The sequence below is a fragment of the Labrus mixtus genome, chromosome 23, assembly GCF_963584025.1.
Source record: "Labrus mixtus chromosome 23, fLabMix1.1, whole genome shotgun sequence".
Classification (NCBI taxonomy): Eukaryota; Metazoa; Chordata; class Actinopteri; order Labriformes; family Labridae; genus Labrus; species Labrus mixtus.
This window is the reverse complement of record NC_083634.1, coordinates 5,341,062-5,365,118: the sequence shown is the minus strand read 5'-3', so window position 1 is coordinate 5,365,118 and position 24,057 is coordinate 5,341,062. Positions and strand designations below refer to the sequence as shown.

General features: G+C 43.4%; 1 protein-coding gene across 30 annotated transcripts in view; it reads left to right on the top strand.

Moving 5' to 3' along the window:
• camk2d1 (calcium/calmodulin-dependent protein kinase (CaM kinase) II delta 1) overlaps positions 1 to 24,057 on the top strand; it is an 80,177-nt gene that overhangs the window by 19,345 nt on the left and 36,775 nt on the right. For all 30 annotated transcript variants that reach the window (XM_061031403.1, XM_061031398.1, XM_061031400.1 and 27 more), the window contains exons 3-4: positions 18,685 to 18,744; positions 23,963 to 24,017. In XM_061031403.1, the coding sequence (XP_060887386.1) occupies positions 18,685 to 18,744; positions 23,963 to 24,017 (115 nt within the window). The remainder of the gene's footprint in view (positions 1 to 18,684; positions 18,745 to 23,962; positions 24,018 to 24,057) is intronic.

The following is a 24,057-nucleotide window of genomic DNA, read 5'->3' as shown; positions in this document are numbered from 1 at the left end:
ACTCTCAGAGGACGTACTTTGATCAGTTGTCTTTTCTGCATGCAGCAGTTTCAGCTTGTTAAACAGCTGCTGGCTGAAGCAATGTACTGAACATTTGGACTTTCAAACTGGCAGATAACTCCTGAATAAACCCTTCATTTTTTTCAGTACGAGCCGTATGTCTGATTGCACACAAATTCTTCGCTCGGCCTTTATCTGGAGATATTTTCAGGAGTGCTTGGTGAAAATGGTTAAATACTCCTTAACTATTAGGGCAGAGAGTTTAGAATACCAGAACCCCTCTTTAACTTGAGTCTGTTTTTGATAAGAGTTTGAAATCAAAACATGTTTCATTTCAAACACCAAAAATCTTTTATGGGTTTTTTTTTGCAAGAAGTAAGAACATTTTATTACCAGTTCATACACAGATGTGTATTTAAAGCCTGCGACAAAGACTAGACTGAGGTTAGACTTGATGAAAGTCGGTAACAGAGTCACCTCTATGCAGCACAGACCGCATACCAACAAGTTGACTCATTAAACAAACTTTACTTTTCCTGTCCGGCTGTGACTCACACCTGAAGAACACATCCTCCGGAGCTCATGGCAGAGATTGGTGGAACATGTGGCGCGTCAGACCACGAGATCTTTATCTGACCATCGGATAAACGAGACACCAGGGGGAAGTCGGTTTAGAGTTGAGAACGCTCGAGATCTGTAAGGAGTGAATTTAAATCTCCTGCACTAACAGCCTCTTTTACATGACCAAACATCCACAAACTGCTTCATACAGGACGGTAAACTGGTCCAAGATTCGGACTGTGTGCTCTGCTGAGGAAAAACAAGTGGAACGAGAAAATGACATCATGGATGATGAGCTCCAGTCTGCCTCAGCAAAATGTTTTATTTGGCAATCAGAGAAGGGGCTTGACCAAAAAGAGAGAGAAAATACAGCTAGCTGAGATGAAGTCATGAAGGTTTTGACTCGGGTTAAACCTAAGAAAAGAGGTCAGAAGAAATTCACTATCGGAGAGACACCCAGACATGACGAAACAGCTACAGCTAGAAGTCAAACATCTGTAATCAGATAATGCTAACTGAGGGCTGTTTGTTTTGAATGGTGGGATACAGTTGCAGGGTGGAATATTCCTGACCTTTCTAGTTTAATTGAGTTCTTCATTAATCTAGTATGATTGTAATTAAATATCAGTTTCCTGGCGGGGCTCCTTCAGGTGATGTTTGATGCAGGAGTTAAGAAAATGCTACAATCAAGGAGTTAGCATAATGTTAAAGAAGTTGATTAAAAAGTGAATTAATCAGTGATTAACTTCACTAACAGTGGATCATATAACAGTGGATCATATAACAGTGGATCATATGCAGTGTATGGGGGGTCAAAAGCAGCAGACGGTTTTCCAGTTTTGCTACCTCTGTTGAGCGCTTCGAAGCAGTTACAGAACTACGCACTACATATGAGCTGGTGGGGACCAAAACGGAGGTTAAAGGATCCTGAATGTCAGACTGAAGATCGTTTCACACATGCATTCCTGAATATTCCTGGAAGGTTTCAGGACAGTCTGCAAAGTGTTGAAAAGTGTTCATGCACCACTGGCCGCGCAGCACTCACAGGATTCAGGATCGACTGATGATCTGCCCGACTGTTTTTTCGGGGGCCGATAATTAAAGTTTGGCCGATTATCTGTATTGGCATTCTATTTCAGAGTCAGGGTTTAAATTTCCGCTTCACCTCATTCTGAAAATGTCCCTGAGATTTGTACGTGTTTGAAAAAGGTGAATTGATTCATCTGACTAAATGCCAAAGTATCAAAGCTAAATCTCAAACTTTTCCCATCTGCATTGATTTGAGTTCACACACAAAGAAAAAGTGTTGCAATCAAGCTGATTTTTTTTCCACTAAGGTTTGCTTGTGTTGTAGTCGGTTGGGAGATGGTTTAACATTTTCGGATGTGCTTTTTAAAAACCTTCCACCAAAGTCCTTGAACATACAGTAGTCCTGACGCCCTCACTCGGAGTACTCAGTCTACAAGCTCACCATGATTAGGTGTGATTTGAGTATTTTCCATTCTGTGAATAAGATTAAATCATGGAGGCGCTGCGGCTCGAAAACAGACAGATAAATTGTCTTTTTCTCTGAGGAATCAACAGATGCTGGTTTTGGAAATGTGACTGCAGAGCCGTGTTGAAAAGAGACTGGAACATAAGAGTGGAAAACAAAAACCTCATTGTGAAGAATGGAGATATTCTGCTGGGAAACATGTTACTGACGTTTGACCTCAGTTTCCATCATTGGTGGGTCAGGGGAGGACATAAAATGTGGGAGGATTCAAATAAGGGCAGTCGGACGCAGCGCCCACATAGACGCTACAATATCTGGTTCATTTGTGTGTTTACATGAGTCATTAAAATTTAATTTTGTTTCTGCAGAAAGGCGTCCCTCAGGGAGTCGGAATGGTCACTTGTAGTTTCTGTTAGAACGAGGAATTGTTTTCTGTAAACAATGAGATCAAAGAATGCTTCGGTTAGAAATGCTGCTGCAGGGCGAGCCAGTCATGTTGGATTGTTTTTCCAAAATAAAACACGATGTGGATCTTGCTGGTGGTTAGGGTGGCACACATTTATTACTGCAGGGGACCAGTGCTGCAAACAATTCCCTTTTTATCTCATGATTTCATGTCTGTAAAAGAATCATCCATCCGTATGAAAGCATTAAAGCAGATACTTTGGATCTGCTTCTCCGAATTGCAACTTTTCCAACAAATAGAAACTCTAACCGACAAAAAAAAAAACTCTGTCACAGTCTGGTAAAAAGTCTTCAATCAGAGGCTCGCCAAACCCTCGTGTGGCTTGAGTCTCGGTCCACCAGTGGTATCGTAATGGTGCAATAAATGTGCCACTGGACTAGATTCCATGATATCAGAGATCAGGATGTATTAGATACAACAGGTTCATCGGGATCAGTTTGAACTTGTTAATCTGCCAGAATCCAAATGAGATCTCATTTTCTCAGTGAGTGCTCAGACTGAGCCTGGAGGCTCCGGCGGCCTGCTTTGGTAAACCGACATCGTGTCATCCAGTCTGGGTTGGAGTTCTTTCTGTTCTGGTGCATCGAGGCAAAGAAGAGTTTATCAAATCAAAATGAGCGTGAAATTACAAACTCGTACTCTGTTTTGTTTGTATTGTTAAGGCCTGTCTTTTCATCTGTCAATCGTTTGGTTTCAAGTTGTCTCTTTGTTTTCTGACGGGGACATAAACGCACGCGTTGAAAACAGTAAAGTGGACAGGATTGATCGTTTTATTTATGAGAGGGCCATACAGGTAACCTTTGAAGACAGACCTCTTGTAGGCCTCTGAAGGAGATCATTGTTTAAACTGTTCTGAAGTAAAAGCAGCTAGAGAAGTGGTTCCCAAACTTTGTTCTGCTGGGTCCCCCTTTGGTGCATGACACCCCTCGCCATTAGAGCCAGACCGATTAATCCGCCAGCCGATAATATCAGCCAATATTAGCATATCAAGTTACTATCGGTATCGGCTACAGATTCTAGGGATATGACACATTTAAAAATAAGAAACGATGATATTCAGCAGAAACTGTAAAGTGTGTCATGGTGGATGATGTGTGTTGCAGCACTCTCACAGTGGAAACCTTGAAGATGCTCCGGCAGCATGCAAGCTGTTTGTGGAGATAACGTGCTTGAGCACATCTCTAAATGTTATTTGTGAGATGATTGTTACCTGGAGAGAGACAGAGATAGAAAAGAGGTGACGGCAGCTTGAAACGACAGACGCGGGAATACAGTAGAAAGGCATGAAGATGGAGGTGAAAAGGATGAAAGTGAGAGATGTGTGGGTGGCGGTAAATAAAGGTCGCCAGCGGGGGATGTTCACAGAGCCATATGTGCCCGGGGTTTGACAGGCAGGTCATGTGTTTGCCCTCTATAATAACCAGTGTGTTTAACACAGAGACCGGGGAACAGTTTGTTCTGTCCCCACAGTGTAACGCTGGTCATATCTGCCACCATAAGGCTGGGAAAATAAAAGGAGCGTTTAAGTCTTGTAAATGTAGAATAGAGCATAAAGCCTGCAGAGCTCCATTAGAGGACGAGCGGTTTGTTCTTTAAGGCTTAAGGTGGAAACATTAATCTGTTAAACCTCGGAGGATTCCAGTGCTCACTTATCGTCCTGTAGGTTTGTTTGAACACTCGTGCACTAATGTTGCTTTTGGACTGTGGAGTCCCACCCAGCTGTTTGCATTTTTCTGAACAGTAATCTGAGCAGCTGCTGATGGTGCAGCAGGTACAGACCTGCAGAGACTCATGTAGTACGTGTGACAGGTTGGCAGGAGGTCAGGACATGTTTTAGAACAGAAACCTCCTCTTCTGTACTTCATGCTTCTCTCCTGTTTCATAATGTTTGGCTGGTGTCAGACATTGAGTTTATTTTGACCTTTAAGAGGAGTCATGGTATTTTAAAACCTTGGAGGTTCTGAGTCGTAGATGCAAAAGTTTGAAGAGCTTGCCGTCACGGCTGCAATGTAATCTTAAGAGACGACTCAAAGTATGCCTGCATGATATGAGAAAAATATGTGATGTGCGAAAGCATGCATATAAACCACACTCTGTTTCTACGTCTATCTGCTGTTCTTCTTCTTGCTACATGTCCCTCATGAATCTGACGGTGGCTCATAGCTCTCTTTAGCTTCATCTGATTGTGAAAGCATGGCTACGGTGGCTAGGAAGTGCAAAACAAAATTACAAAGTGTTAAACACTTTTGCAAAGCTTGAGACAAATTTACATTTTGAAAAATATTTTTACATTTTAGAAAACAAAATTAAAAGATTTGAAACACTTTTACCAAGCGCTGAGACAAATTTACAAACGACAGATTCTTGACAGTAAGGGGATGTACCAAATGCAGGAAGTGACCCGGAAGTGAATATCTGGTCCTGCCGTCTCATCGATGTCCTTTAAAAGTTCGAGAGATCGTCCACACTAAAAAGCAAAGATATAAAAGTAAAAGTAAAAATATTTTCCAAAATGTAAATTTGTCTCGCATTTTGTAACACACTTTGTAATTTTGCACTTCCCAGCCACCGTAACGGCCCAGCATGATTTAGGTGTTATGTACACACGCTGAGTGAGAAAGGCGAGCGTTCTGTTTATTTATTGCGCAGAACTCAGACGTTTGCGATGTGTTTATTGCGAAGGCTTATATCAGCCCTAATTCAAAGTCTGTCCACTGAAAGTTTTTGCTTCTGACAGGTTCAGATTGTTTTCCATTATGTCTGAAAACATCACAAAACACAGGAACGTTACAGGGATGGACATCGTTCGTCCAGGTTAAATGAATATTTTGAGTTTGCACCCGATTCCCTGAGAGATAATGTTGCAGCCATCACAGCGTGTTACCCAGTTGAAACTATTTCCTGAATGGAAACTGAAACTGTTTGAAGATATAATAAAGAACCTGAAATATGTAAAAAAAAAAAATAAAGGCCCAGATTTAAAGATATCAGCTCCCTGAACTGCTTTAGTGTCAGTGGTGCATTTCTCTGAGCATATTGTAGAAAGGAGAAACAATAGTGAGCCTGAACCCCCGGCTCTGATTTGAATGAGCCTGGCATTATGCTGACACATTTGCATGTGCAGATGAGGGGGAGGGAGAGAGAGGGCCAAAAATAGATGTTACTGTAAAGCAGATCTCTGTGGTCTTTGACACTGTTTGTCAGCTGCATGAGGAAGCAGCCAAGCACAGAAAACGCACAATTAGCATGGTGATATTCTCCCAATAATGAGGGGGGGGGGGGGGGCATGTGTCTGTGTTAGTGTGCTGATTGATTTCTGAAAGGCTTTTGGATTGACAGGCGTACAGAAGAGGAAGGAAGCGGGGCAGGACAGCAGATACAGAGATCCTCTCCGCAGACAGATGGACAGAAAAGATAGACGGACACACTTGTCTCGCTTCGCTGCCTTTCAGCTCGCTCCGCTTCTCCGTCTCGACTCCCTGGAGAGCCGAGAAAAGTAAAGCAAGAACACAGCACTGAACGGGGGTGTGTTGGGGGGGGGGGGTTACAACAAATAGGGAACACGCTCTATAAATATCTCATAGCATGAAAGAAGCGTACAGTAAACAGGTTGTGATGGAGACGCTGCGTTTGCCGTCTGAGGCAACAGAAGGAACGCGTCTTTTGAACGGAGGCGCGAAAACTGGAAGACGGGGAACGGCATGAATTTGAAAGCTCCTGTGCTCACCTTGCTGACTCCTCACTCTGCCTCCTCTCTCTGCATACATAACTAACTTTATCTCCTTCTTTTGATTAAACACACTCGCTCCCTTCCTTCCTCTGTCCCCTCATTCAGAAATCTGCTTCTTCACACACTCAAAGTATTCATCTTCAGATCTCCGGTCTGCTCCGGCCCTTTTTTCTCCACTCCTTCTCCTCACACCCCTCAACCCTCAGGGCTTTTGTACCTCTCTGCTTTTATCAATCAATCATTATTTATAAAGTGGCCAATGCATAACAAGTGTTATCTCGAGGCGCTTTACAAAAGAGCCGGTAAAAGACCTTACTCAATGTTAAGAAAAATGGGATAGGGGGAGATGGGATCGGGTGCAGGAAGGATTTCTCCTTTGTATTCCTCTTAGGGTTGCAAAGGGGTGGAAAATGTCCAGTACATTTCCGGAAACTTTCCATGAGAAGTTAAGCTGGGGAATTTTGGAAATGTTATATCTACTGTATTAATAAAAAATGTAACATTAATACCATACATCACATTTTTTAAATATATTACCCCATAATATCATCAGGCCGTTCCCACCAACAATCCAGAGGAACCTACAAGACACGAGAGCTCAGGAGCTCCCAGGAGAATATGTGGTTAGTAACTAAGGATGGATTTCAAATAACAGAAACAGAATATTTGGATGCTCCCCTTGGCCTTTGACTCCTTCCTCCGTCTGCTGTAAACTCTGAAATGGCCTTGAAGCAGCACTGGAGGCGTCGGAGTTTACGGCACAAAGTGTGAAGTTTCCTTTGAGAAGTGTTCAGATGAGAAATAAACACTTCTAATGAATATGATTTGAAGCAGCACGAGGACTTCCCAGGTAGCCACCAGGTCCTTGTTCCTTCACAAGAACTGGAGGTTAACATGTTTTGGAACATTTAGTTCTGCTCAGTGTTTCTCCTCTATTCCTACAAATGCCCGCTGTGTTCTGATCCCTGACCGTCTAATGTCGACAGTTTCTCATGACTCAGCTTTCCATATCAGACAGTTGCCAGGGTAACATGTGTTCCGAGGTGTGTTTCCTTCCCTTGTAACAGTCAGTCTGTAAAGAGAGAGTGTGATTGGTCGGGTTAGGGAGAAAAACCAACACAACGAGCGGGGATAAACTGATAACCCTCCTCTGACTCCTTTTTCTTTCATCGGGTCCTGAACAGAGTCTTCCACAGTAGAACTTGTGCTTTGTGTGTTTCTGTTCACATCTTGTTGGGATCGTTGGTTGAACAGCGCTATGACCGCCGCACCGCCGTGAAGCCCCAATTTGGTATCTTGTAGTTTAAATCCATCACACCGTGTCCTGACAGCACGCGAGCGTCATACGTTTAACGAGTCACATCGTGCATGATGGCACGCTGGCTGTCCACACTGCGTCTGTTAAATATATAATTCTCTGCTCTGTGGATTTCGGGTTTCCTCTTTCAAACATTGAAGGTGGACAAACTGAGGTGTGGTGCTTTGTATTGACGAGCTGCTGTTTCAAATCTTGGTGAGCCAAAAAAAAAAACTATTCTCGGGTGTTGACACAAGTCAAAGGTCAACATTTTAATCACAGATGTCCATTTTGTACAACAGGCTAACGAGCTCTGCTGAGTGAGGAGAGAGAGAGTGTCAGTGCCGTGTAGAGCCTCCTCCTTCCTCGTTGGTCTTTCATGTCTTTGTGAGCGATGGAGACAGAAATAGAAACGGGGCGCCGGGGTAAAAAACTGCACGCTGTGTTGCTTGCGGTCAGTTAGGACACTCCAATAGGAAACAATAGAATCAGGCTGATTTTGTCGCTCGCATCGCGTGCTGTTAGGACAAGCCGTTAGTTGTTGATCCATGACAGCGATTTAGGCCGGGACATTGATTCAAAGTTTGAAGCTGGTGATGAGTTCATGGTCCCCGGGATTTCTGCCATGGGGGAGGAATGCACCGTCGCTACCAAGGTCCCGGCCAACAAATCGGGAGACAGACTTTGCTGCCCAGGCAACAAAGCTCCACCCACAACCAGTCTCTTTGCATTCTCATTGGTTCCGTCACCAAAAGCGTCGGCCTTCACAGACAACCTCAATCACTCTGTTGTAATTTGTCTCATCAATGATAATTTAGTGTTTAATCTGGGAAAAGTCAAAGCCACCTCTGTACTGAGAAACACCTGAAGAGTGAAATGTGATTTATTTTTGCTGCTTCATTCAAACTGAGGAGTAAATAACTCTTAATGTCCCCGAGGTGACGGATGTAATAACGCTCCAGTCTTAACCAGTCACATCCATCAACAGCTAAAGAGTGTTATTACTGATGACAGTCTGAGAGGATCGATACAGTCGTCAACCTGCTCAGGCCTCGCTCTCTCATGAGACGAACGAGAGTGGATGGAGAGAGAGTTCAGTGTGAAGACGTGGCTGAGTGAACGATGAAGGACTTCTGTTCTGGGGGGGAAGTATTGCCGCTCTGTTGTCGGCGTCCCGATGTGATGCGGTGCAGCTGATGCTGACAGGCTGCAGAGTCCCTCAGAGGAGAGACTCGTCAAGTAAAACGGTTTGAGTTACCTCTTCTTCACTTCACATAACAGGAAGTTTAAATTGGTTCAGTCTGATGAGAAAGTGTTCTACTTCTCAGCTTGAATCTTGTGTTGAACTTTCCTGATCTTTCCTTCAGAGGCTCTGTGTGAAGGACGCCGTAACTTCCTCCTCGAGAGCGTCTGAAAAAGTGTTTGACAGAGAAAACTCGAGGGCGAAGGAAAAGGTCATTTAACAAAAGACAGAAAATCATTTTTTTCCTCATTCTGCAGAGAACTCGCAGTAAACTGCAGGGGAGTGTTGCTGCAGGATGATGTTTATCATAGAAGAACCAAGGCCACAGCCATGAAGAAGACAATTCACAGACCAAATCTGACCTGCACCAGGTCAACATTTTGAAAACCTTAAGTCAAGACACTCGCAAAAATGAAGATTTGATCTTCACAAACATATAGATGGACCACGTTTTATTTTGAAGTAACGACATTAAAGCTTCTTCTGTCAACACAAACTGCACACTGGGACACTCGTGGCGAGGGAGTGGGCGGGGCGATGACATCGTTCACATTGAGAAGAGTTCGCTCTTGCACGGCCAACGCAAGTGTCCCCCAGTTATTTTAAGCTGCGAGAGTATTCTGTTTTTTTTTTTTTTTTGGCCACCTTTGTTTGCCTTTATAGGATAGGAGAGCTGAAGAGGAAGGAGAGAGAGGACATGTTGGGAGGAGAGAGTGAGGGATGACTCTGCAACAAAGGGCCCAGGTCTGATTTGAACCCACGGCCCCTGAGACGAGGACTAAAGCCTCTGTACATGGGGCGATCGACATAACCGCTAGACTATCCTACATCCCCAGATTGCATCTTCAACAGATCATTTCCTGCTTTGGGCTTCATGTGTGAGAGCCTGAATGTCTCGAAATAATCTAGATAATGACGGTTCATGTGTGCAGCGCTGAGGTAACTTGAATTGCTTACGCTTACTGATGGATGACTGATAGATACTTTATTGATCCTGAGGGAAATTCAAAGAATAATTTAATGTATGCAATATCTTGTGCTGTTGCTACATGTCTTGAATTGAAACTCAGCTGCCTGTTTGTAAGAGATAGTAAGCAATTAAAAAATGAGTAGAATTTTCTCACACGGTAGAAACTGATAGATTCTAAAATGACTGCAAGAGGCAGCGAGGGATGGTAAATATTTTGAGTGGAAACTTTGGTACACTTCTGTTTTACGGGAAAGCAACCATGAAGTGTGTGTGTGAGTGAGTGTGCAGCTTCTGTGTGCACTGAGACAATCTGTATTCTGGCCTGAGGTGTCAGAAAGTTGCAGACCTGTGAAAACACTTTGACACTTCAGCTCGGTGTGCCCACTGCTTCTTCCAGTCACAACGAGAGAGAGAGAGAGAGAGAGAAAACACCAAACAAAGGCTGCAGGGGGGGGGGGGGGCATCTGCACCAAACGCTGTAACCAAAGGAAAAGAAAAATCACACCTTCAGACTCAGAAAAGTGTCTGTCATGGTCTGCACGAGAGGTTATTCATCTTCTCCTCATGTTCCCCTTTCATGTTGTCAGTCTGTGAATCCTTTAGAGCAGCTTTGTATGATCTGCAGCTCATAAACCTCCTGATTTATCTGAACCTGACGTCTGTAAAAACACTCATTTCAGCCTCTAGTTCGTTTCAGCTGCTGTCTCTTTAAGGCCCCCCTCGTCACATGCCCACTCTCTTCTGATTGGCTAGCTCTCTGGAAGCCTTCCGAATGCTGCAGGGCTGCCAGGGGAGGACTGCTCTCCAGTGCTGGGAGAAGAGAGTCTATGTAAGAGGTTTCAGCAGCTTACGTAGAGGCTTGAAGCCGTCTGGTGAAATTCTTGGTTTCATCTCAGGGTACTAGGTCATGATTTGCAGAACAAGTCGTTTAGCGCCCTCTGCGGAGTCTCCAACATATGTTTAACATCATGATCTGAAACTTTGCCCTCATTTAGTTTGGACATCCATCATTATAACACTAAATGTGAGTTTGAAAATGAGGATCAGCAGAATAGGTCAACTTTAATGGAGATAAATGGTATCATTTAAATTTGTCTGTAACAATCTCAGAGTCACAGTGGGCCGTGAAACAACGTCATTCTCTTCCTCCTTTTCCAAACCAGGACATTTTTGGTAACTTAAGTCATATTTATTAGATTTCACTGAACATACCAAAGTTATGCATTCATATTCCCAACAACCAAACTTGTGAAACACCCCTTTAATTCACAAAAAAATTAAGTATGAATAGTGAAAAATAAACATTTATCTTTAAGTCAAGGAATTACTTTTAGGAAGACTCTGTCAAAAGAAAAGCAAAACTTTTTTTGACTTTAGTTTGGATGAAAATATGAAGAGCGATGTTGAAATCTCCCTCCAGACTGTACTGAAGAACCCAGCTGGTCCTTTCTCTCTCACCCTCCTCCTCCCCCTCCCCCCTCCCCTCTCTCTCTAACAGCTGGGCCTGTCCTCTTCCTGTTTACACTCCATCAACTTCATCACATGAGCGGTCTGAGCTGTCAGCACACGTGTTGTTACGGGAATCTGACTAATACTAAAACCCTGTTTTTCATATCAGGGCTAGAGAGTACCTGCTGTAGGTGCGCCACACAAACCGCTGACGTTGTCATTTATCATAGACTTAATGGGTTAAGCTTGTATTTGAAATACTGGTTCCCATTTTATTTTAAATTGCTCGTGCAGATTGTTTCGGCCTGCAGCTCGGAGTCGGAGATGGGCTGTAATGTCTGCAACATTTTTAATCAGGGTTAAAAGTCAGTGACTAAAACAAAGGACACATTTTGTTTGGAGGAATCTGCCCTGGATTACGTTGCAGCCCTCACAACCTGTTTGGAAGCTGCAGGTTGAAGAAAATGTCCCAAAGTTACATCCAAAACTACAAATTTAAGATATTAGATACTCATTTCCCATAGGAACCACACGTGTTATTCTCTGCCTTCAATCGTTCCCTCGGTCGTAACTTAACCTCTCGAGTGTCAGTTCATCCGCTCCGGTTCATGTGTACTGAGAGATGAACGTTAAGAGTGACTCGTCAGGAAGCTGGACTGTCAGACTTGAACTCTGACGGATGTCTCACTGCCCGCTGAATGTCTGCTGGCTGTCGGTGATAGCAGCCAGCACACTGACAGCAGTTTCCCCCGGCGGTGCCACCTGTCTGCACACACGCACACACACACACACACACACACTCTCACACTCTCACACTCTCACAGCTTGGATGAACTGGGTGGAAATTGTGCCTGGGGTGCTGTGCAGTGAAAGCTGCTTGGACAGAATGTAGTTTCACACAGGACTGACGAGATGTTTCTACTGGTAGAGCTTCATTACCTCTGACTGGACGCCTCTCTGCCTGACTGCGCTGAAATCCAGGACTGGATTGTCAGAATCTGTGCAGACAATGGAGAATAATGTAGTGTAGGGCCGGCAAAAATAACAAGTTTATATTTTCAAACCAGAAACAGGGTAAAGCCTGTTGGGTAGATGACTGAAACTCACCTTTCGTAAAACTCCTTCCAGGGTGACGATGTTCAGAAACTCAGTTTAAGGTGTTTGTGTGTAGACGGGGAATATCTTTGATTTGTTCTTGTAGAGACATAGTCAAATATTTCACATGTTTAATTGCTGCCCTTATTAGTCCGTGTGACCACGATGGCGACATCAGCTGTGTGAGTGTGTCGTCACAGTTCACTGAGTGGGTTTGGACCTCTCTGTGCGGTCGCTGAGCTAATGCAGTCAGTCCAGTGCTGAGGGAATATCCCCTGTGGCTTTAAGTGGGCCAGAGAGACCGGGCTACCACTGAGCCATATCTCCTTCTGTATGTGTGAGGAAGTGTGTACTGTGTGTGTGAGGAAGTGTGTACTGTATGTGTGAGGAAGTGTGTGTACTGTGTGTGTGTGTGTGAGTGTTTTCATTGCTGCACAGAGGGATTTGACCCGGGGAAGCCCAGACTGAGTTGGTGGGGGAGGAGAAGAGCTGATGTCAAAGCAGGACAAGCAGAGATATTATTGCACATCTAAATTAAACCTCTTCTTCATGTTAGGTGCAGAAGTATATGCTTGAAGTTTGAAGTTTATTAAGTAAGTATTTATTAATTAAGCATGATATCTGCTGCATTTTATTAGCGATCATTACAGGGAATCAGGGGTAGACACTGTAAAAAACAAACAGTTGATTTAACTTGTAAAAGACAGTGCTTGGGCTGTCAAATTAACTTGACTGAATTTGAAATGATGATATAAATTTGGTATTCATTCAAAACTAAAAACTTTCCTCGTTAAATAAACTTGAAGTCCACTTTGTATAATATCACCTCAGTTATATATATTTATTAGGGGGGTCACCATTAACGGGTCAGTCAGGATGCAATTAAGGTCCAAAAAGAATGCAGTCATTTTTTTAACTGTATGAAACGCAGTTTTTAAACTCAACCACCAGGGGGCTCTCAATCAAAACAATAATACAAGATGACGTCGAGGCTGGCGGGGAATCATGGGAGTGATTCTCTCTGCTAGTTCCACCCTGTTGAACACGAACTCCGCGTTGACCGTAGTCAAGACGACCGGGGGAACCGACCTGAGGAAGAGAATATGTTTACAGACGAGCTAATGTATCAGAGTATAATTTACACGACGTTTTTTTTTATCACAGCAGCACATACAGCAACAGTACGGCATCTTTCAGGAGCAGCTCACGCTTCCTTGTGCAGCGATCTTTGACGTAACATCCGGTGTTTCCACGGCAACGATAAACATGCCTTGTGTCTCATGGCGACCACCACGACAAGACACATTACAACTCTAAAATGAAGGATTCTGTGGCTTTGATAACTGTTTGAAATATTTGAGGAAATGTAAGAAGTCAACAAAAAAATAAATATATAACATGGGTTTTACATAGTGAAGGAATTCTACATATTATACGTTTTAATCGCATGCCATTTTGTCCCTTTCGGCACACCGTAGATCTGGTAGGTTTAAGCATTTCAGTGGCCAAAACAAGCACTCCTATTGGACAACATAACTTGATTACTGGGATTACTTTACTGCCATGACAACCTGCTGCTGTCAGACGATAGCTGAAGAAATCTTCAAAACTTTTAGCACTTTTTGTTAGTTGTTTAGACCCCCGCAAAAAAAACAAATTAGTGCCCTGCAGGTCCGATTTTTTACCGCTATCAGTCAGGTAAAGGTACATTAAGTCTTTATTAATCTTAACCATGGACTCTGACCTGACAGTGAGGATCATCATTACAGTGACTTGGTGTACGTCAGGCTAATGGCAGGATTCACTCACAGCCACTCTGCGCTGATGAACATAAAGTTGAAGCATCTGTGTTCTCTCCTTGTTGACCTCAGCTTGACTCCCTCTCTCCCACTCATCATCCTTTTACACACTCACACACTCACACACATGAAACCATACGCACGCTGAAATCCCGGATAGCTCCTTCTAATTGCATTCTGACGGAGCTGTTATATTGCAGCGCCCGCAATTACACCCACACCCAAGAGTCTCCTGTTCGTCTGCAGCTCCAGCGGTGATAAAAGCCGTTGTGGTTATTATGACTTCTAATGAGGATTGTCAGCCAAAGCATCAGAATACACTGCCGAGACTGACACGCTTACCTCTCTGTGGGGCTGCACAATGAGGACGGGCACATTGTCTCTGAAAAGCTTGTTTACATCCCTCGTGTGAGGTGTGTGTTAAGGTTTTTCTAAGGATGTGTGTTTAGGCATCCTGCCAGTCTAAAAGGAAACAATGCTGGGAAGATTTTTGCGTCTGTTTTATCTGTCTGACTCTACCAAGTTAAGTTACTTAAAGGGGAAATATTCTGAAAAATCCACTTCTACAGTGTTATTGAACATATATTTGGGTAACTACAGACCCACAAAATATGAAATAAACCCATCCAGTCCTTTGTTTGTGGTCTGCATAAGTCTTACAACACAGAGAAAAATGCTCCATTTAAAATTTGCTCTCCTTGTGATGTCACAGTGGGATTTTGGTAAAAAAATAAATACCCTCCCCTCCCCTGGTATCTCCACCCATGGACTCCACCACCAGCCTAGAACAAAACTTTTGTGCAGGTCCGCCATTTTTATTCTCTCTACAGAGGAGTGATGTCTACTGGGAAAACTCAGGGGGGGCTCATTGCATTTAAAGAGACACACACACCAAAACGGAGCATTCTGAGAGAGCTGGTTTATACAGGGTCACAAAGCTCCTCTGGTGCTTGATTCATGTTATATTCTGACCAAAGCACAGCACAGATGTTTCGTTTAGACCACAGGGGACTGTTTGAAAAGGTAAAGTTCATGTTGTCTTTGGGTTCTCCATCCAGGAAGCGTGATTATTTTGCAACATGGTAATTATCCTATATAAATGTCCCTTCTATTCCTCTCTGCTCAGGTCTCAAAACATCAGGTTGATTCCTTGAACTGAGAATGATTGAGGAGATGAAAAGTGAGATTTTTCTTCATTCATGGGTAACATGTCTGCATGAAGTAGTGTGCAGACACTAAATTGAGGAGTCCTTTTAGTGGGTGGAGTTTTTTTCTGTTTCGCGTCCTTTTGACCTTGAGAAAAACCATTGCAGCTAAATTTGTCCGAAGTTTGTGGCAACTAAAAGCAGCAATATGACTAATTTATTGCAACATCTCAAGCAGAGACATTTAGTTCAGTGTGAAGCATCCTGAAATCACCTCCAAATGAGCTAACTTTAGCAGCATCAAATTGTATTACGCTATAAATTGGTTGAAGTGTGAAAAAGACACTAGGTTTAACTTTTACCACGAGTCATCCAGTCTTTTAAAATCAGTTTGAAGATGTGTTCGCGCTAAGGGGTGTTTTTGTTTCATACATTTTACAGATGCTAACCTTGTTAGAGATAGAAAAGAGTAAATGGTAAATGGACTTGAGCTTATTCTAGTCTTCCAACTACTCAAAGCGCTTTTACACCACATGTCACACCCACCCATTCACACCCTTTCACACACTGATGGTAGTGATGATCGCTATGTAGTATCATCCATCAGAAGTAACTAATCCCATTCATACACCACCACTGAAGCAGCAGGAGCAATTTGCATGAGTGCATGAAACATCAGTCAAGATTCCCCTGGAACTTCAAGACTTACTTAATACTTGGGGCGCTGGCCTTATGTACAGAGGCTGTAGTCTTTGAAGCAGATGACCCGGGTTCAAATCCGACATGTGGCTCCTTTACCAGCATGTCATTCCCCACTCTCTCTCTCTCTCTCTCTCTCTCTCTGATTTCAGAGGCTATCCACTGCCCTACCTCTTCAAAAAAGGCACAAAAAGCCGAAAATGAATCCTTAAAAAAGACTCACTCAATACTAAACTCACAGTTCCATTCTTGCTGAACTCGTCAAGCTTTAGATCTTCATGCCTGAAATCGTTGACCATCTATATCTTTGTGAGTTATAAATCATTTACGTGACAAACGGATGCCTGAAGCGGGCAACACACTTAACGATAGGGCAAAATCCCCGACACGATTTGGTGCCCCGTACGAGGCTCGTTGAAACCGATTATTTGTCCAAATAATCCTCAAAAGTGTGTTGATACGATTATTTTACTGCTATTGATTGAGTCCAAGGCATTCCCTGTTTGATCACTTGACTTTCTGAGGTCTCGTGTCTATGGAATCGTTACTACAAACAGCCTATGTGTTGGCTCGCCGTCTGGCTGACTCATCTAGCGTGTGTTCAGAGGATGATAATGTTGATTATAGGTTGAAGCCATCCTTAAAGTCTGCATGTGGTCGATTTGAAAATCGTCTCGTGTGCAGCCGACCTAAGTAGGCAACTGGTGGTGACGGGATGACTAACCCTGAGTACATTTTTGTACAAAAATTAGCAGTTATTTTCACCGTGCTTTGAGGAACAAAGGTGGGCACACAGGTAAACAAACACTGGAGAGAGTATTTATAGGTGAGAGGCAGGAAATGAGAGCAGAGCTGATGCCAAGGGGAATAAAAAGCTTCAAGGTGGGAATGTGTGTGGGCGGTATGGAGTGCTCTATCCATCAGTTTTTACTTTTTTTAATGTCTCACACTCACTTCCTCTTTGTCCCTTGGCACCAAACACCATTACTCACCTGTTAGTGTGAGAACAGCAGGTGAAAATAGGGGGAGGGGGTGGACTAATGTCTCTTTACTCTCCCTCTAGTTTCTAAATTAGGTTTTGTCAGAACATCCTGATGTGACTATCTTTTAAAGTGACCTGTATTTGAGAGGTGTTTCCAGCCTTAAGGCTTCAGATGTAGAACCAGATGTGAAGCTGTGCAGCTCATTTGATCCGTCATCTGCATTGAAAATAGCAGCTGTCCTCGTTTCCATCGGCCCACTGACAAGCTTTTCTGGGTTTTCTAAATGGGCCAGCTCCAGTGTGAATCAAACCGAGGACTTGTGATTCGTGATTGATAAAACCTCAAGCACTGGAGGAGAAAATCAAGCCTTGTCTGAGCTTTGTGAGCCTGTGTTGAAGAGTTCTGAGCAGTGGAGGACATCTTGGTTTAGCCTTAAAGCTTACATGTTGACTAAAGTTTGAGAGCTGCCCCCCTAAAAGAAAGTGAAATTAAATTTAAGGCGAGGAAAAGATCAGCTGTGTGAGGCTGCAGCCAGGCTGGAGATGGCGAGTGAGCAGCACTTAGGCTCCTAATCCTGTTATGTCACAGATTAGCAGCGTGCTGTGCAGCGGATGGACGGGATGATGTGGAGAAGTGAGCGCTGACCCGGTGACTGCTGGGATTACAGCTCCTGTAAAAGCACATCCCATTGGTCTGATTAGGATTAGAGGCTCGTAAAAAGACACGCGATTGGAGAGGACGAGAGCGCCTCTGGTTGGAGGCATGACGGGATTACCAAGTCTGTGCCATTGGTGCTGGTGGAGATCACACTCACTGCTTATTGGTGGATCAAATATGACAGTTTATGATTGGTCTGTACCAAAACAAGGTTAACGTTTGAATTTTCTTAGTTTATATCAGGAGCCCCCTGATTTCAAAGTACTGTCTGGTTCACTGCTTTCTAAAATTCTAAACATTAAAGAGAGCTGTCTCCCCCCGCCCCCTCCTCTCTAGAGTTTATGCTCACGCAGGTAGCCGTGTCTTGGACAGTGAAGCTTCAGTGTTTAGCCAGCTCTGCATCGGTCTGTAAACCTTTCTGCGTTCTAACCTCTCTCCAACGTAAATGTCCAACATATACGTTTAAGATGGACAAGTGCAACCTTTGCAGCAATGGAGGACGGCTGAGGCTCTTACTGTAACAGTGAGCTGCACGATGGCAGTAGGAAGTTACAGCATAGTGTCATCTGCATAGTGATGGACCTGTAGAAAAGGTGTTTTTTAATTTCTATCCCAATTTTAAAAAACTCTTCTACCTTATCATGTAAATGTTGGTATTTCCCCCCGCTCTAAATGCTAATCTTTGATTGTCTTTTGTCCTAAATGATGAGCCTCCACTCGCCGTTCCTCTTTGTCACTTTGTACTTTTTGTTCAGAATCCTATTAACCTGTAAGATGACCTGCCGCTCGATCAGACGGTATTCTTCTTCTGCAGAAGTAAAAACGACTTTATATAATAAGAGAGCACAAAAGCTTTACAAATGAGAGGGTTCGACCCCGTTCTGTAAGACAAACTGGAGATGTGCTTCCCTTTCCTGCAGCTCGCAGTAATGACTTACGACTGTTAGTTTTACTGCTCATTTGTTCCCCGGCAGGAGGGACACAGCGATGGGAGACGTGTGATAAATGTGGAATCTCTTGTCGGAGTCTGAAACATTTCAGGAGGTCTCAGCAGACAGATGTGACATGTGTGTGTTTCTCTCTCTCTTTCCACAGATCACCAGAAGCTGGAGCGAGAGGCCCGGATCTGCCGCCTGCTCAAACATGCCAATATCGGTAAGCACAGCTCCCATTCTACATATTGGATCTCACTGTCAGCGTGTCACAGGAAGGGTTATGTTTAATGTATATCTAAGTGTATCTGAACATACAAAGGGTAGCCTGAAGTACCTTCACCAGATGTATAGATTCATGAAAGATTTATTCTGTGCACTGTATCCACACTCTCTGTCTAAGCACTTTTGACAGCGGGCGATATCTGCAGGACAGCCACAGTTCAGTTCCTTCAACACATTTATTCTTTACACAATGACTGTGTGTTATAAAAACAACATTTTAAGACATAAAAATCGGCTTACAACGGCTTCAAAACTTGAAAATATGTAAATATATAAGTACAAACCAAACAAGGATCTAGAGGAGAAGGAACACCGTCAGATAAGACCTTTGCACACTGAGTCCATTTTTTCTGATGCATTTTTTGATGTGATCAAGCTGTGAAGATGATTTTGTGGTTCTTTCAATCCTTGAAAAAGAATCAGGGTCCGTCAACATGACGACAAGACAAGATCACAGAGAGTTATACTGGAGATGCAGAATTCTCCCGATCGCTCCCAGGTGTATGTCAGGATGTCAGTTTGATACGCTGCTCTACTTGAACAACACATTAAAAAAAAAATACCATCAATTTCTGTGAAGCATAATGATCCTGAACAGCGGCTGGCAGTATGTTTGAGGTAGGACACTACAGACACATGCACACACAATCAGGGCTGGATGCGAAAAAACCCAGGAAATCAAAACCTGTCCCTAAACAAATATTGACGGACGAAAGTTTTGGAGAGACATGCTCATCACACACATCGACCCAAATTACACACACATGCACAAACAGGACTTGTGGTCATGCATTAATGAGATGTCAGATTGGGGGCTGCTACACAGGGAGCGTGCCTGAGCTGTTGGGGGTTTGGTGCCTTGCTGGTACTCGGGAAGTGACCTGGTACCTCTCCAGCAACCAACCAACTTCCTTCTTTTGCTCTGCACCGGGACTTGAACCTAAGTCCCTACAGACTGGGCTGCTAATTAAATACAGCAGTAAAAAGGAAATGTTTTAAGTGATGGGGCATCTCTGATGAAACTTTGAAGGGCATTCCACCTTTTTGGAGCGTAGAAGCTAAAGGCTGCTTCACCTGCGTCCTCACCTTGTGAGGGACAAGGAGACCACTATTTACTAATTTGATATAATGTGGGGCAGGGCCATGCAGCGCTTTATAACCTGTTTTATAATAAAGCATGATGATGATATTTAGGATGATTTTCTTCACATTAACCATCACAACTCACATTCACAGTTGTATGAACTGAAGCTCTATTGTTGTGGTTAGTCCAGCTAATTCATCCTGTTCTCTGGATTGTGCAATCGCAGCGCCTATAAATAGATCACATCTGCACCCTTACCTCCTCCCCAACACACACACACACACACACACACACACATACATCTCCCTGTCTCTTCCCTCCTCGCTTCAGGAGTCACAAGGCCAACAAACTGTAATTACCACTTCAGAAACGACTTTCCCACACAGTGAAAATTGGTGTTTATTTGTTGCCTGGTCCCTTTTTTCTTTTCTGTTGTGTGAAAAAAAAAAAGGTGAGGGGCTGCAAACGACAGACTAATAGAGGACTGGGGGGTTATTTGGTTTGACGGTCTATTGTCCTGGAGTCAGTAGAAGACAAACGTATCACAGAGGCTTAGTTTAGAGAGGGATGTTTCACAGAGAAGAAAGAAACCAGACCAAGCTTTACTGTGGTGCAGTCCTGTCAGCAGCAGCTTTTCATAGCTGGTTAAATATGTTTTTTTCCATTGGCTCCCATTATGGTGTGACGATCACGTTCTCAGTTTAGCAAGTGTTTGGCTCATGGTGGATTAAAGTTCTCCTGAAATTATCTTGAAATGTTTGAGTGCAGACGTGAAAACGAATTAAGAGAATGAATTCCAAAGCATCAAAAATTGAACTCTACTTCTTTTCCTGGAAGGTAAAACATGTCATCCTCCTAACATAAGCCCTCTGAGTATTTGTTATATCATACACAGATTGAAAAAATCAAAGATTCCAGGATTGAGTGCGTCACCACAGATTCACATTTCTCACCTGCTCGTCCTTTAGAGACACTATCCGTCTCCCTCCAGATGGTGATTGGCGTTGAGCAGGTCGCGCTGGACCCATCATTATTCCATTCACACTGAATCCAGCTCTGGGAAAACCCCTTATTCCCCCCTGGTTGTCATGGTGATACTGTAGATCTTACAGATGTCAATCAGGAAACGAGATGTTGGAGAATACCCACTGGAGGATCTTTTCCCTTTTGTTGAATCTTTTGATCTATTCTGCCCGGATCTCAGCTGTTTGTATTTAACTTCTCTTGAGCATTGAAGTAGGAAGCAGCTCTTTCAAGAACCCCACTCCCCTGTATTTATAGTCACTCACATCCTCAGTAGAAGTTTATTAAAGCTGGCCGCACACTAGACGATTTTAGGCCTGATTTGCCCCCAAAACGATCAGAGGTGAGTGGCTGTTCGAGGCTTGTCGTTTCAGATTTTTTTGTCCAAAGAATCCTCAAATGTGTGATGTCACTACGATACGAGAAACGGATCATCCCAGATCAGGTCGGACTGCCTCTGACAAAATACCAGCTGCAGCCAATGAGAGCAAGCAGACTTGGAAGCGTCACCAACCGGATGTTGCTTACTCTGACAAACAGCTCATAATCCGTCTTCTCAGTCAAGATTTTATCCGTATTGTTCGTCTCATTTTCCAATTTTCGCTGCAAAACAAAACACACAGTAGGACGGCCAAATGATAACATTGATCGTCTCGTATTTCTTCTGAAGTCACGATTGATCACACGACTTTCTTTGAGACCTCGTGTCTGTGAAATTGGAGCCGCATCATGCTGACTCGAAATGGAAATGTATTTGATTTACAGCCCTGACTTAAGCCGTGTTCACATATGCACTCCGGATAATATCTAGATAATAACAGGAGGACCGCTCCGGAGATTCTCCCGACCTGGCCGTTCACATATGCTCCTCACAGCGGGGGACTTTCCCTGTCAGAGGGGAGGGGCCGCGGGGGATTTTCTGACGTAAGACGTGACGTAAATAAACAACGCGGAAGTAGCGGCCGAAGCAACAGAGTCCGCTACACAACGTTATAATGAGAATATTTCCCTTTATATCAATGCCATGTGTAATCCAATGGAATGACAACATCCACAAAAGAGTGGAGAACAACATACTGACAAACAGAAAACATAATGCAGCCGTTTAATTACGTGCACGGAGATCGTAGTGGTCGCGTGCAGACACTTTAGCTAGTCACTATATAAACGTCATTCTCTTCCTATTGGCTCAAATTGAATATCTCCGGAGTATATTCGGCCGCGTTCAGACATCAGCTCCTCCGGATTATCTGCAGAAAAAATACTAGGGGTCTGGCCGGATAAACTCCGGGTAATATCGGAGTAAAAAATTTGGCTGTTGTGTTCGCACATAGAGCTCCTCCTGGAAATCTCCGGAGTTTTTCAGGAGATTTCCGTATGTGTGAAAAGGGTTTATGTGTATCTAGGGTTTAAATAGAACACGCTCTGTGTTTAGGGTTAACCAATTTTTGGTTGGACCAAAATCTAGGTTCTAGATATAGATTCACAGCACACAATTATGTATCAGACTGCAGCAGGGCAGGTTGAACTTTACCAAAACTATCTGCTTGTTCAAAAGTGGTGTAGCCAACTTCGGTAACATCATGGAACTGGTCTTGGAGCAGTCTGGACTCAAGCTAAAAGGAAGCATGCTGATGTCTACCAATTACCACCAGTAGTTTTTTTGCTTCTTTTTTAGAAAGGGGGTACAGCCTGCAATGCTGTTCCCTTTCTGTACTGCGTTAAACGATGCACCTATTCATCAAAAATGCGATGGTGCTTGGTAACACAGAAACCTTTTTTTGCATGTAGGTTACCTTTTCTCCTTGAATTTCACTTTGAATCTTCGGACACATTTCCATGAGAAACTTGACACGTGCTATCTTTCACTGTGGTCAGAATGTAATAAACTCGCTCTACACATTGGAACAGTCAGTCCTGCTGCCAGGAACGCTCATTAACCTCAGAGCTAATGGCACAGTATAGGTGCAGCAGACCTTGTCAGCAGCAGCGTGTTAGTCTCAGTTACGCCAACCCTTTATCTCTTCACACCGTGTCATTTCATGTCCATGAGACGGGGGTAGTTAATTGGGTCAGTGAAACCTCGACGTTGGCAGAGTCGTCGTCACCGCTCTCGGAGCTGCCTTCACCCTCTTCTTGTTCAACAAAGTGGAAGAGACAGCCCTGCTCTGTGGCTCGTTCAGAACACCTGAGCGCTAAAAACAGAGCAGCAGGTGTGAGGTGTGAAATATCTGCCAACTGATTCAATGGCAGAGGCATGTTAATGAGTTTACATAAGAGGAATACGGTTTAAAGGTCGTCCTCAGGTACTGTTTGTCTCTCATGGTGTGTAGCATGTTCAACAACAGACTGTAAAATGTCATTTCCCCTCGCAGGATTCATAAAGTATACAGATGAAGCCATCAAACACTTCCCCCTCTTTCAGTGATGGGACCTTTACCGTACCGTGTTGGGTCTGTGGCTATAATGAGATCCCCCAAAAACTTCTAATATAGCACCTTACTTGTAGTATCCATATAATACCCTAAATGTTTTGTAATCTATAAAACAATCCGCTGTATTGTGATAGTTATCAAAGCACCAGAGTCCACCGCACAGAAATGAAATTAATCACATATTTACTGCAAATGGACCGGACACTGTTGTTTGTTCAGAGTGTGTTTCTGTGCGCTCGTTCTTTTGTCTCCTCTCTGACAAGAGTCATTTCAATTGTCTCTCTGTTTTTAATGCTGCAAGAACAAAAGGTAAAAAAGTAAAAGAAAACAGTTCAGCAGTACTCCACTCTTAAAGGGTTAAACTGTGAATGAATACTGGTGATTTTCTTTGCTACAGACAATAATCCTTCCAAAATGTGAACGAGTCAGCTGAACATGACGGCTGATTTCTCAAACTTTTTAATCACACAGAGAGTGAAACAACAGGTCACGCGCTCTGTGCTCAATTTGCATCAAATTAAAGTTGTTGTTTTTTTTTCACAGTTACCTGCTGCAGCAGAGAAACACTTTACATAATTCAAACGACTCTGATTTCTCTCTTTTCTCCTCCACAGTGCGGCTCCACGACAGCATATCAGAGGAAGGATTCCACTATCTGGTCTTTGACTTGTGAGTGTCATATTTACTTATCCTGCACTAATCCTACTCG